Raw genomic sequence first — 15,055 nt, forward strand, 5'->3', positions numbered from 1 at the left:
AAACCCATGATACGGTATCGTGGGACACAGTATTTTTTCTTTTTTCCCCCTGCAGTTTTGGGTTCTTAATTCTTTAGCATCCGGCCGAGACTCTAGGTTCGTCTCTATGCTTGATGAATGATTCTTGTCTTCTTCTCGTTCTCCTCCTCTGATATCCTCAGGAATCAATTCAATTTCATTCGAGACCCTGGTTCATCTCTGTGCCTCTTATCCAGATCTCTATCATGTCTCCTCATACTTTGGTTGGTTCTCAGAAAACTCTATTCTCCAAACACTTCCTCCCGGGTGAGACCTCAGGGATTTAAAAAACACAGGATTCCTCACGGGTCGCATTCTCTGGAGCAATCCCCTGAATTTGGAAGCATTTGTTACAGTATGAGTTACCATTCACTCCCAACTGATGAAATGCTAACCATTTTTCCAGCTCTGACGCCCACTTTTCTCTCTCCTCTCCCTTGGAGATGCTGTCCAATTTTACCTATTAATTAATAATGGGAAGCTTTAATTAGACTGAGTGCCAAAAAACTCATCCCTGATCCCCTGCCAATTAATGTCTATTTCTTTGCTGTTTCACCAATAGTCCCCACAACTACATGCTCCTCCTTTGAAATGGTGAAACCTGTGAGCGTCTCTTGCAACAATCTCCCTCCGAGTGACTTCAGAAATAAACTTTGTCGCAACATGACAATCCCCACAAATTCTAAGGTTCTTCCTGATTCGAATGACACTCTCTGGGTTGGAATTCAAGAGTCCAAACACAATTGCTAACTTCTCACTATGACAATACAACAGCGTCTCCTTCGTCTCTTCCTCTACATCATGGAAAACAAAGTTTGTATCTGGCTGATACCCTTCTTGTTTAATCCTCTCCATCAATCTCCCCAGCTCTTCATATATAATTTCCATCTCAGGATTCGACTGATCCCCCGTCACAAACTTGTAAACCCTGTTCTTGACTTCTATAATTGTGTGGCCAGCAATTTTTCTCACCCTTCTGTATCTCATCAGATTTCTAATTCGATCGGCTTCTTCTCTCTTACCTGTAGATGCGTAGATGTTGGCCAATAAAACATACCTCCCAGGGTTATCAACATCCAATTCAAATAAATATCCAGCTGCCACTTCTGCGAGCTCTGCGTTCGAATGGATTCTGCATGCCCCTAGTAAAGAACCCCAGACTCCAGAATCAGGCTTTATTGGCATGTCCTTGATAAACTCTAGGGCTTCATCTAATTGCCCAGCCCGACCCAACAGATCAACCATACAAGCATAGTGTTCCGATCTGGGTACAATCCCAAAAGCTTTTGACATTGAGTTAAAGCATCTCCATCCCTCATCAGTCAAGCCTGCATGACTGCACGCTGACAGCACTGAGACAAATGTAACATGATCTGGTTTCACAGAATCCTTCATCATTTGACCAAAAAGATGTATTGCTTCTCTTCCATGTCCATGCATTCCATATCCTGATATCATGGTGCTCCAGGAAATTAAGTTCCTTCCCTCAAGTCTATCAAAAATTCTGCGAGCATAATCCAGACTGCCACATTTCACATAGAGATCAACCAGTGCAGTTTCAAGAATTATTTCATGTTTGAGGGATCTCCTAATTACGAACCCATGAACAAAACGTGCTTGATGGAGGGATGCCAGGTTAGAACAAGCACGGACAACACCAAGTAAAGTAACCGAATCCGGACGAGTTCCAAGCAACAACATCTCTTTGAACAGTTCCAGAGCGCAAATTGGCAAATCAGCTCTCACATAAGCTTCAATCATTGAACTCCAAGACAACAGATCCTTGTCACAGATGACATCGAAGAATCTCCTGGCAATCTCGATTCTTCCACATCTCGAGTACATTCCTACTACTGCACTTTGCACAGCCTGGTCCAACCCAAGTTCGGAGTCTATTATAACCTGACAAATGCCATTAGCATCATCTTCTTGATGCACACACGGCATCACATTCAAAATTGTGGATCTGTTAGGTCTGATCCCTTCATCCAGCATCCTCGAAAATAGGGACAGACCGTCGTCGTAGAATCCGCTTTGTGCATAGGAACCTATCAAGGAGTTCCATGAGACTACGTTTCTTTCACGCATTTGCTCAAACAGTTGCCGTGAAACATGGGGCTGCCCGCATTTACCGTACATGGCAACGAGAGAATTCGCGACAAACACATCATTAGAATCGTACCCAAACTTGACAACATCACCGTGTATGGCTTCCCCTGCTTCGACGTCCCTAAGATGCGCACAAGCCTTGAGGGTGGAAGGGAACGTAAAATTGTCGGGTACAACGCCCAAATCTCTCATCTGACGGTAGAGAACGATAGAGCGATGACAACAAGGGCCATTATGGGCGAAGCCTTGGATCATGATGTTCCAGAGGAAAACGTCGGGGGTTTCACTTTCACATGCAGAGAAGAGAACAGAAGCATGAACCATGTATCCCATGGAGGCGTATTGAGAAATGAGATTGGTGAAGAAGAACAAATTGAGATGAAGATGGGTTCGAAGCATGGAGGCATGAACAGAGTTGAGGGCTTCTAGGGTCCTACATCGCTTGATCTCGGAGATGCAAGTGTCTGATTCAACAGTCCGCCGGCGACACTCGCTATAGAGTGGTCGTCGGTTTTGCCTTTCTACGAATCGAGATGGGCCGAAACCGGGAGGAGCACCTGATGACTTGGTAGTTGATCTTCGCATGAAACAAATCATGATGACAAACAGAGCTTGAGTAGTTGAGACTTAAGAAGCGGCGGACTAACCAGGAGATGATCATCAGTCATCACATCACGGAGATTCAAAAGAGAATCTTTAGTAGAAGCTTGGCGTACTCTAAAATGAGCTATGTATTTACCCTATTTCTCTAAGAATTTATGCCTCCCAGAATTATAATGAGAACAGTTCTAAGTTTAGTGTCAAGTGTACGTAACCGGTAAATTTGAGCAACTAGTAATATCTAATCATTTATGCTGCGTTTGTTTGCAAAGGTGGGGTGGAAAAAAAGGGTGGAAAAAAAAACATGTGAGTCCCGTAGTGGGGTGGAAAAGTGATAGGGATGGGTCACATTTTATATTTTTTTCAACTTTCCCACAAAGTCCCACCAAATATGTGGGGTTTTAAAATGGCATGGGGTGGGAAAGTTGGGCTGCCACATCAGCAGACAAGTTTCCTTGAATCAAAGAAACTTGTCTCCCACTTTCCCACCCCAAAGCAACCAAACAATCTACTATTTTGGGATTTAACGGAAAAGTAAGAAATTTACACTCTTTTCAAAAAATTTCCCACCCCTTTTTTCCCACCCCACATTTATTCCAGCAAACAAACGCACCTTTATAGGAAAGATGTTAGAATTTCACTCCCACTGAAGCCACACTGCAGTAAAAAAAAACTCTTTCTAATATTAATTTCTTTTTGGTACCATTTGTATGCAAGAGAAGAATGGATGAGAAAGATAGAAAGGTGGAAAAAGAGGAGGGGAAAAAAAAAATAATGAGAGGCATGAAACATACTAACCTCATAAACTCACGGTCTTTGCTTGGGTGCAGCGGCTACACTTGCAGCCAACTACTGGATTAGCAGCCCTACACCCATCCAACATCTGAGCTGAGCCGTTGAATTAAATGGCTCGAATTAAGGTGAGAATACACCTGCCCATCCAACCACTGCACTGAAGCAAAAGTACACAAACTCTCTCCTTGGATGACCGAGCGACTTATGTTCATCATCCATATTGTTCTCATTCTATTGATTGACTCTTTTTTTTTTGAACGAAAAGAGTTTAACAACATCGTCAATAGACAAAATCCTCAATTTAAAGTAATTTATTTGCTTATTTTTCCATTCTAATTTGTAAGGTTTCATTGAAAACAGCGCACTTTGCTTACTCCTTTTTTTATCCACCTCATTTTATTCTAATTAGATTATGTGTTATTACCATTTTCTCCACACTCAAAATCTCTAATTTTGATTACTTAGGTAATATAATATAAATCTGCAGCAAAAGAGTGAATAACCAAATCTGATAGGGGCTGACTTTTCCCCGTGAAGAAAAAAAATTAGGATAGGTGAAAGCAGAATTCCTTTCACCCAGTAGTATCTTTTTTTGTTTCAATTTGCCAAGTTCAAGCTTTGAGAACAAACGAACAGTACTGGCCTAGTGAGAACCCAGAAATTGAAACAATTCAAAGACTATGATATTTGTAATTTTATCAATTACACCTCAAGGCTCCAAGAATGAGGGAGCGAAAATCAGAAGAAAGACAAAGGAGAGATAGAATCAATTTTCTAATTTCTATATACAAGAATTTAAGCAATTATAAAAAATAGTTTTCCTGAATAACATTATTTAGTGTTGCTACCTCTAATCGTGGCTCGATGAAATAAGAGAACTTGTCTCCAGCATTTCCATGTCATCCTCATCCATTGAAATCTTACTCCAACCACCATTTTTTGAGAAGAGAAGCTTGGACCGTTCAATACCAGCTCCTCTAAAACCCGTCATCCTTGAGGATGCCATGGGCATCACGAGAACTGAAGATGCATTGATTGAATCATCTCCTAGGCCTACTGATATTGTACAAGCAGTCTGGACACCAGTTTTGAGAAGTCAATAAATATCTCAAAGTATACATTTCTAATGTAAGAATTTCATTCCAGTGTGAAGTACCTTAGCTTTTGTTACTATCGATCTAGTTTTTGTCAAAACTGCTTGCGCAAATGAATGCAAGCCTTTATAATCTGTCTCCTCAGATGGCAACTTGAGCAGCCTGTGTTGGTAGGAAAAAAACATTTACGTATACAAGAAATAAAGTTCATGATTTGACATTCCCCCCCCATAAATTAGGTTATAAACTTCAAGTTTCAATCTAAAAATGATAATTATGTTTCACTTCCTAATGATCCTTTTTTTTTTCCTTTTTTCCTTCCATGAGAAACCGAAGAACATAATATATTTAAATTTCTCAAGAACTGCTAGAAACTTCAAAGCAAAAATTGATTTTTACAAAAAGTGAAGGATTGCACCTGTCAACATCAGAGGTAAGGCTTGCAGATGTGGAACAATCCAAAGACTCCTTGGCTTCAACAACTGAAGGGAAAAGATTAGGGTTAGGTTACCAGTGGCAGAATCTTAAACTTAAGCACGAAGCTGGAAAGCTTCCTGGAAATACCTTTTGACTCATCAGGTGCCAGCAAAGAAATGCCTATGAAAACAGACATCATTCCCAGTACAAACATTGCTGTCCTCAATGCATCAAAGACCTGCATATGGTCAAGGGCTGAGATGTAAAAATAATGATCCAGTTTAACAAACAATGCATTCATTACTGGAGTATTACCTGATATTCCTGGAAATACACAAATCCTGTACAAATGGAGAAGAAAGTCCAAACTATTTGAAACATGGGCACAATCAGGATTGCATCAAACATCGACAATCCATCATTCAACCTTGCCATCTGTTGAGATACGAAACGAAGTTCAGAAAGTGTGAGAAACCAACATTTTCTGTCTATTTGTTGTAATATGAAGCATATCTAACACAACCCTATATCATTACCCAAAATCCAGCTGTACCAAGAAACAAAAGCAGAATGGAGTATATAAACCAGCTATGCAACTGATAACCATTGGACATTGTCAATCTGAGAAGGTTGGACCTGGAAAAGAAAATGCAAGTAGATGCATCTCAGAAACAAATAGAAGCAACAAAATACATGATCCTGCAACAGCTGAATGAAACCCAAACGTAACCTACTCACAGGGATTTCGCAAACAACACTGAACATGATCCTACAGCACCAGAAACTACAGCATAGGAAAAAGGCAGCAACATATGCCAATGACGACCCAAGTCCTGCCCAGATAAGGCAAGCAGAAGTTCTCCTCGCCTGCATTTTTCATCTAGCGATCGTCATGAAAATTATATATTGGTTCTTAATGCCTGATTGAATGGTTAGTAACCCCCCGTGGGGAGGGAAATAAAAGAACCCAAGCAATATACAGACATCAATTGGCACTTTAGAAGTGGAATGTAGCCAAGCTGATTTAGAACACTTATCAAATAGTGGGGAAGATAAGGGAGAGGTGACTCACCTGTAAATAGAATGATGCACAGCAACAACCAAGATCAAAAATAGGCAATAAAGAAGGAATATCACATTGGTATATTTCTCTGCCAACTGTTCTTGAGTGTAAACTGCCAAAATATTATAATAATGAGATTTGGCAAAATAAATTATTTGATCAATGAGGAAACCAAACAACAGTCCATACACCACCTAGACATGGATCATACCCTGGAAAACACATTTGTCACACATGCAGGGGTTTAGGACCCAATCGTGAGTTTATGACAATATTGAGAACACTGCGAACCAAATCAACCAGTTTAAGCATTGGAACCACAAAACCTTGAAAGCATCTTCATTGGGAAGGAACAGGCTTGGGAAAATGGGATTTTAAAAAGAGAGAGAGAGAGAGAGAGAGAGAGCAGATAGTCATGCTTATAAAACCAAATTAATCTTGTGCAGTAAATCCATCACAGAGAACCACAGAATGGTTGGTCCAAACCATGCAAATTACTCCACATACTAACAGGTGTCAGTATACCATCCTTGGAGATCTGCACTAGCTGAAACTGTAGCATTTCTTCATTTACCAGGCTCCTAATGACAGACCTCCAAGATGATTATAAACGAAATGTTTTCTCAAGAGGGCCATTCCCTTGGATGGTCACACTTCTAATGATAGAACAGATTTCTTTAGCATAGATTTTTTTTGTCGGCACCCAAGTTTCATGGATTGGTTGTCCACATCATCATCTATCAGTGATATGTTCCATACTTATACCCCAATTTAAACTTTTGAGTTTTGACAATGAAGATATAAAGATCCAGTAGGCGGTTTAAAATCGCGGTTCTCTTTCAAATGGCTCACAATACAACAGGAAAAATTCCTAAGCTCAGAATGGGATCCAAAGTCTAATCTAGAAGAGATGTAAAAACCATCCCCGTGAGTTCAAGTGGCACCAAAGTGGTGGACTGCCACAAGAAGGCTTCAGTGAAAGGCCATGAAGTAATAGGACCGTCGTACAAGCAGCTATGAAATACGGTGCAACATGTTGGGCTGTTAAGAAGTATCATATAGTTAAACTCAATGTAGCAAAAATGAGAATCCTAAGATGGAAGAGTGGCAAAACTAGAAAAATAAGATAAGGAATGATCAAATTAGAGCAGTTTTGGGAGTATCTTCGATAACTGACAAGTTACGAGAAAGTCGTTTGAGGTGGCACGGCCACGTTCAATGGAGGCCTATAAATGCCCATGCACGGAGAAATGATTTAATCTAGAATGAAGGAATTAGAAGAACTATGGGCAGACGCAAAATAACCTTAAAAGGCATAAGAAATGATATGCATAGCTTAGACCTTGTATCTAGTATGGCCCCGGAAAGAGCTGATAGGAAGGCAACAATCCATGTAGCCGATCCCATTTAATTAGGACAAGGCTTGTTCTTGTTGATGTTGTATAATAAGAATTAAGAATAATAACTAATAAGATAACACTTTTGATGTATCAAACTAAAATGACTGCGACATGAGATCTGGTTTTCATCAATAAGCAAACCATGAGAATAACACAGGTAAGTCAAAGGCGGTGAGTGCGAGTTTAATACCAGGTGATTGATGGTTGCCAAAAGCAACAAGAAAGACATTTCCAACAACAATAAAAGCTGTGGCAACCAGCACCCTGAAAAGAAAAACGTTGGTGATAGTTGAGTTTGAAAACAAAAGGGATATATTATAATTCAGAAAACAACATGTATTGGCTTCCATTTTTCATTCTACCTCACAGTCACCAACTTTTTCAAAACAAAATATGCAAAGGCAATATTTGAAATGAACTGAATTGATCCAAGGGCTGCAAGAAGTGACTGTTGAACAAAGAAAGTAAAAAAGAATTAGAAATATAATTTTCAAACGAAAAAAAAGGCCAGGGCTACCTGCCTTCTAAGAATTTTCCCATACAAGAGCTTCAAGTTGAATTATTACATTAAGCTGTACTTTATGAATCTAAAAAAATATTCTCAATGAAGGAGATGTCCAAATTAACTTTCAGCCAATTTTTAAAATGTCATTTCACACACTGGTAACGGAAAACGTGACAAGTGTCCCATGATGATCCAAATTTTTTTTTTTTTTTAAAGGGAGCTTTATATTAACTTACTAGGAATAGGGGATGGGAACTGAGGACTATTACATATACCTCCAGGGAGGATTGAACCTTGACCTCATGAATAAGATGTGTTGGTCATTGCAAAATGAGCCAACTTTTGTTATGGCCCAAAATTTTTAGCCAAATGGCAGAATGATCTGGAAATTATAACCATTAGATAAACATTATTTTATTTGGATTGACCAATTGTCAAGTTTCAGATTCAAATTCAACCATTTAGTCCCTAGTGTATTCACGAGCTTCTCAATGTATTTCAAGCACATAATGGTACTCCTAACCACTCCTTGTGCACTCTCCCAGAGTCCTGGATTTTGTTAGCACTGTTTTCCCTTTGGCAGATTCCGTCTTACATGTTGACAAATTAATGGGCTATCCAGATATACTTTGCCCTTAAAAACCAGTAAACAAATACCAAGGCTCAACTTAGAAAGTCATAAGCCAACCAAACTGTAACAGTAAAATACAAGAAAATAAAGAAAACGCTCTTAAACTAGTCCATGGATGAAATTTGAAAAGAAGGCACATGCAAATGACTAACCTGTGCTGCATACCCAAAGGAAATGAAGTTAAGACAATTCCCCAGTGCAAAAAACAAAATACCTGCACAATTATCATACTTAAAATCCCAATTACAGTAGCTTGTACAAATTTCCTTTCTCGTTCTTTAAGATCCTAAAGTAACTAGGAACTTAGAAAAAAAATTACCAACTCTCCAAGTGTGAAAGTATATGATTGGCCTTGTGCTAATTTTGCCAGCAGTTCCACCATTGTCTAGCACAGAAAGTCTTTCTCTCTGCAAGAAATTTTGTTTGATTTATAAGGAAGTGCAACATGTTGGAAGCAGAAACTTATTAGAAGTAAGGGTACACCAACTTTGACGACTGAGCAATATCAAAACTATAAATGAATATCGGCACGAAAAGATTAAGGAAGTTACAAAAATATCAATACTGCATATGCTATCATGCTAATTTATGAGGCAAAAATCTAAATGGCACTACACCAACATGAAAATTGGAGTTTCAGCAACCCTGCAAGTGGAGCTCACTACAATAACTACTATATTAAGGAACCCCAAAAAATATATATATATATATATATATATATATATATATATATTTAAACTTAACTAATTGACCCCCATGTATGAATCATTAAGAGCCTGGTGCAGCTAGCTGGGAATGTCAGGGATCCTTGGGCAGTAAGGGGGGGACTTTAATGTGGTGCGTCATTACTATGAGAAGAAAGGAGGTGACCAATTTCGTATAGCTGCAATGGATGATTTTAGTGAATGCATCTTTAAAGTGGGTCTGGCTGACACGAAGTGAAAAAAGAAACTGTTTACATGGTCAAACAATCAGAGGGGGAGTAATAAACTGGACATGGTACTAGTAAACAATGATTGGTTTGTCAGATCCTAGTCCTATACTGCTGAAAATTTTGGAAGAGTACAATTCAGGCTCTGAACCTTTCAAGTTAATTTAAGCTTGGACTTCCAAGCCAGATTAACATGATGCAGTAAGGAGAGGATGGAAGTCCCCAATCAGTGACAGGCTTAAACCTCTTCTACAGATTGCTGCCCAAATCAGAAATGTTAAAAAACAGTTGCATGAATGGAACAAGAGTTGCACTAGAGTTGTACGTCTGGCAATTAAAGAGGCAGAGTCTGATTAGCAGCACAGCCAATCACTCATTAACAAGAACTCCTGATGATAGCTTGATCGAGAAGGAAAAGGAAGGGACAAGTAAGTTATGCAGCGCTTCAAGTGAAGGAGAAATTTCCTAGAAAAACAATATAGGGCCCAGTGGCTTCAGCTGGGCAATGGGAATAATGCCTTCTTCCATGAGGTATTCACTGCAGACAGATTAGAAACCATATACTGGAGACTAAAAATCAGCAAGGCGCATCCCTAAGGATATTTAGGTGGATGCAGTTGAGTTTTTCTCTAAGTTATTTGGAGCAGATGCGGATGATGGGGGAAGTTGCCCACCTAACATGCCTCTAAAAGGGATTCCTTTTGATGAGCCCATCACCAAGGAGGAAATCCAGAAGGTAGTGTTTGAATGAAGGACTTAAAGCCCCCAGGAGCGGGGGTTTGATGGTAGGTTCCATGAGTCTTCTGGGGATTTGATGAGGAAGGAGCACACTAAAGATATATTTTGGTGCCAATTACCTACAAGGCACTTGGTTACCTCTCTTTTTACAAAAATCATCAGGTGGAGATTGCACAGCCATCTTAGATAAACTAGGGAGGATGCTCGAGGGGTAGAAAACTAGATTCCTATCTAGTGCAGGAAGGTTGCAGCTTCTAAGTCAGTTCTTCAAGAGTGCTATATCTATTGGATTGGAATCCTTGAGTTACCTGGGATTCTGGGAATGTAATCTCCAAATTTTCTTTTAACTTTTTTTGAGTGGCCCTTCTCTAGAAAGGAAGACGCATTTGTTATCCTGGGATGTAGTGTGCAAGCCAAAGAACGAAGGAGCCCAAGGGATTCACTGCATCAAAGATATGAATTTAGCAACAACCCTGAAACAAATTTGGTGGATAGCTTCCAAAAGGGATAGCATCTGGGTCCACTGAGTCTACTGTAGGTACCTAAAATGGACAGTTAACTTTCTCATAACTGCTCCTTGGTCTGGAGACTGGAGGAAGTTGAGTTAACAGTACAGGGAGTCAGGGATAAATCAGCACCTTATTGGAGATGGGAAGGGAACATGTATATGGCTGGACAATTGGTACCCAAGGGGCAGATTCAGGAATAGGATCTGGCTCGATGCAGGATCACAACATACGGAGAAAGTACATACATATCTCACTAATGGCTGGTAAGAATTCTATAGGACACACCCCAAACGTGCTAGTTATCTGGAGGGATCTGATAGCGGTGGAGAGACTGAGGCACAAGCAAAATGTTTTAGTGATATGGAAAGGAAATGCCACAGGACAGTTTACAACAAAGTCAGCCTGGGGATGCATCAGACAAAGTGCGCAAGAGGTTGCATGATGGAAGGTAGTCAGGTTCACAAAGAACATCCCTAGGCAGTCTTTCACAGCTTGAATATGTCTTAAAGATGTGCTACCAACTGGGAACAATTTAGCATAAAGAAATATCCCAGTGCAGACACAGGCTAGCCTATGGTAGGCTGGAATAAAGAGCAAAGACAACTTATTCTTCCACCTCAAGCTCAGTTCTTTCATATTGGGCTGCATCTATGAAAAGCTTACCAATGAGAAGGAAAAGGAATCAGGTTCAAGATATGAACCTGAGGGGGAGCAATACAGATGATGCAAGTGAGATACTTGGAATTATAGGGAAACTAGCTTTATGTGCGACCATTCAACACATCTGGATTGAGAGGAACTTTAGAACCTCTAGTAAAAACTAACAAGTCAAGGCCTAAAGAGCAAATTGTAGCAACAATATTAGATGATGTTCAAAAGAAGAGGGCAGCCAACCCCATCACTTGTGAGAGAAATGATAAGTCATCCTACATAGATGAGAAGTGGAACATACATGTTGAGTGTGAGACTAACCTAGGGCTTGTTCCCAAATTAAGCCTCCACAATACATGGTCTTGCACTGTGATGAGGCTCTAACCATCTTGGAAGCAACTTATGGAGGATTGATAAGACAGGATGGCAGAACTCCTATTTGACTTTTGCAGGAAAGGGAGAACAGCTTTTGGCGCCACTAATGGAGATGAAAGCAAGTTATAAAGCCTTACAGACCAAAGGCGTGCTGGCTGTTTCTAAACTATCTGACTTTAAGTTGGCAATAGACATAATCAATGGGAGGATTTAGGGGCCTTGGAAAGTCCAACCTTTGAAATGAGAGATAAAAAAGAAGGCAACTATCCTTCAGATAAGGAATTTGCATGTATAGAGGCAACAAAACCAGCAGGTTAACTTCATAATTGGCATACAACTGAGATAGGGCTGGGTGGAGTGGATTTTCCAAGCATGCTATAAGAGCTTATTTAAAAGGATGCAGAATCTCATCTTTACTTCAGATTGTGATTGTAATTGTAATTGGATTTTCTTTCCTGTTTGAGACCCTGCTTAGAAGGCCCAGTTTGATTGGAATCTCCTTCCTCCAGTTGGGGTTCTAAGAGAGTGCATATTGTGTATTCCCCCTCCTTTCTAATACAAAACAATCCTTTAAGGGAAGGCCGGAAATCTTGAAGTAATTACTGGCAAACCCGAAAGTTCAAGAATATCTGAATCTAACTACATGCATGTCCAAAAGTGGAAAAACAATTGGAAATACTTTACAAAGATGCTAAAGTTTAACACTATTTTAAGTATTAAGCATCATGGACAAGCAAGCTCAAATCCATCCAGTGATCTACTAAACAACTGCTACCTTGAAAGAGAAACAATACTATGAACTTACGATTGACCCTAGAAAATTGTCTGTGATGATAATTGGAGAGCATCTCGATGGAAATCCCAATATGCCAGCAACTATACATTATAAAATTTAACTCTTCTTGGACAATCAATTCCTTACTGCTTGGCATGAAAATAGTGGATAACCCTATAGGAAAAATCTTCACTAAGAAGGCATTCTCTTTGTCCTTCCCCCAACCCAACCACCAGCATTTCCCCTCAATCAGAAAGAGAGAGAGAGAGAATCAGAAAAACATAAGGAACTACGTTCATAATTTACTGTGTCGAATGAACAATTAAAAGTCCAAAACTAACCTTCAAAGAAGGTGCAAAATAACAGAAGGAAAATCTCTCCAGGCAGTTCTGAAAAGATTATTCTCCCACAAACATTACTCCAAGCAAGTTTAACTCATTGAACCTGGCTTTTGGAGGAACACTTAAAATCAGGTGTTATTAGTGAGGATGTGATCCACAGTAGACTTCTTTATATACAAAAGGTTGTGACTCTAATCAAAACTCTTTGGGTTATAGAGACAACCACATACTAAAAGAGCAGTTGATAAATGATGAAATTAGATTTGCACATCACGTCAAAATATAATATTGTCAAAACTGAACATGCAGGGAAACTCAGCATAAATCATATAATCTACAAAGGGTGTTGTAGAACGGATAAAAACTTGATAAAGCAAGACTGCTGACAGCATGGTTTAGTTACATGTACCTGATCATGACCCAACTTGAGAAGGTTTGTTCCAAAGTTTATGGCTATGCTACCAAAGATATTGATAAATGCCCCAATAACCCACTCCCCCATGGGTTGCATAACTCAAAGAGAACCTAGGCGCATCTGCAAACTGATCCAAGCGCAAAGAATTTACTGATCATCCAATAGTCTTCAATCCGTGGTACAACTCCCAGAAAGCCAGCAAGGTTTCCTCGATCCATCACCCCTTCCGGAGAACCATACAAGAATCCAACCAAGCTGGGATCAGGGCCCTCAGTTTTGGATACCGCTCAGCGCTCAAACTGGTCTGAACAGAATAATAAGTGAGATAATAAAATAAAATAAAATAAGTAAATCTAATAAACAGAAAAAGAGATTGGCGAAGTCTATTATTCCTTCAAGAGGATGATGGTACATCAATTTAGTAAAAGATAAAGCTCTAAGTTGTCTATCGACACTGTGAATCATGAAAAAATATACCAAGAGATAATATGCCTCCTCGATCCAAGTATAAAAAAGTGAAGTGATTCATACTCCAACACACCAAATTTTTATTACTGAATCAAAATATCTGATGAACTTAGAGTCTCGTCACATACAACCAAAAGTCTTTATTCAGACAAACAAGCCACACAGGAGATGAACTAGTTCACCATTCGAGTATCAGCGGGGACTAGTTGAAATACAGAATTTTCCACAAGGAAATCCTTGTCGGATCCACTGAATTGAAGGGAAAATATTCAGGAGTGCATGAAGAAACCATAATGGATCGTCATAAAATGACACAAGAACGAAAAGAAGAAAAAAAAACCGGTTAACGGTATTATATCTTGTGTTGAAGAAGGCGGAATATAGTTGGAGCAAACGAAAAGCGAAATTCATACAAGATTCACGGAGGATAGCTTTCCCGACCCAACCAGATCATTAAGATCATAATTTAAAAAAAAAGGAAAGGAAAAGAAAAAGTTCAATCAGGATCCGAAAATAGCATCAGATTTTTCAACCGGAAACAACGGAGAATTCTATACAGACGGAATTGAAAAGGGTTTACCTGATAAATCTCTCCAGCAATAATGGGAATACGAGAGCCCAAAGAGCTGAAAGATCGAAGATGGCAGAAAACGTGAAAGCTTAAGAGTCCAGCTACGATAAGAGAAAAAGAGGTAAGCCTGAGTTTCATGCGTTTGAGGTTACAACTTAAAACTTACAAGGTCAATCTCCCAGGCGCAATCTACCGACCGCTTCTCTCGCCGCAGTCAATCGTCGGAGTCCTCTGTTCCTTAATAATAATAATTCCTTTACTTCGACAACATGTCTTTCTTTCTCTTTTTTTTCTGGTAAACTGTACTTCGACGAACGTGGCTGCATTGCTAGGTAGCATTTCATACTCTCATTAATTATTTAATTAATTAGCCATTATATTTATTTATTACCAAAAAAAAGTAATTTAATTTTGTTCTTCCAGAAAGAAGCTGCTTATTTTTGTGAAATTACCATCTATTACGAGGTTACATACGACTTGCTTGCGCCTAACCCTAATTACGTAGTATACCAATTTTGACCCAAAAGAAATGTAGTAGACCAGTCAAAGGTCTTTTCTGTGATGGGAGAAGTGATGATGATGTGGAACTCTATGCTACAAGGACAGGTAATGGCTTCCCAACCTTTTCCTTTATTAAATCTAATAATTT

General features: G+C 39.4%; 1 protein-coding gene across 1 annotated transcript; it reads right to left on the minus strand.

Annotated features, from left to right (window-relative positions):
* Positions 1 to 482: 482 nt before the first annotated feature.
* LOC149006182 (magnesium transporter, putative (DUF803)) lies at positions 483 to 14,722 on the minus strand. The gene is made up of 15 exons (XM_089165361.1): positions 14,416 to 14,722; positions 13,362 to 13,671; positions 8,952 to 9,039; positions 8,785 to 8,846; positions 7,859 to 7,944; positions 7,687 to 7,760; positions 6,106 to 6,208; positions 5,772 to 5,900; positions 5,570 to 5,669; positions 5,349 to 5,468; positions 5,181 to 5,271; positions 5,035 to 5,098; positions 4,679 to 4,778; positions 4,375 to 4,597; positions 483 to 2,753 (listed from the first exon to the last, which is right to left on the minus strand). Exons 2-15 carry the CDS (start codon positions 13,461 to 13,463, stop codon positions 571 to 573), a joined length of 3,525 nt encoding a protein of 1,174 aa, XP_089021487.1. The 5' UTR covers positions 13,464 to 13,671; positions 14,416 to 14,722; the 3' UTR covers positions 483 to 570.
* Positions 14,723 to 15,055: the final 333 nt, after the last annotated feature.

The sequence above is a fragment of the Hakea prostrata genome, chromosome 8 (assembly GCF_041222555.1).
Source record: "Hakea prostrata isolate BN-2017 chromosome 8, UWA_Hpros_2, whole genome shotgun sequence".
Lineage (NCBI taxonomy): Eukaryota > Viridiplantae > Streptophyta > Magnoliopsida > Proteales > Proteaceae > Hakea > Hakea prostrata.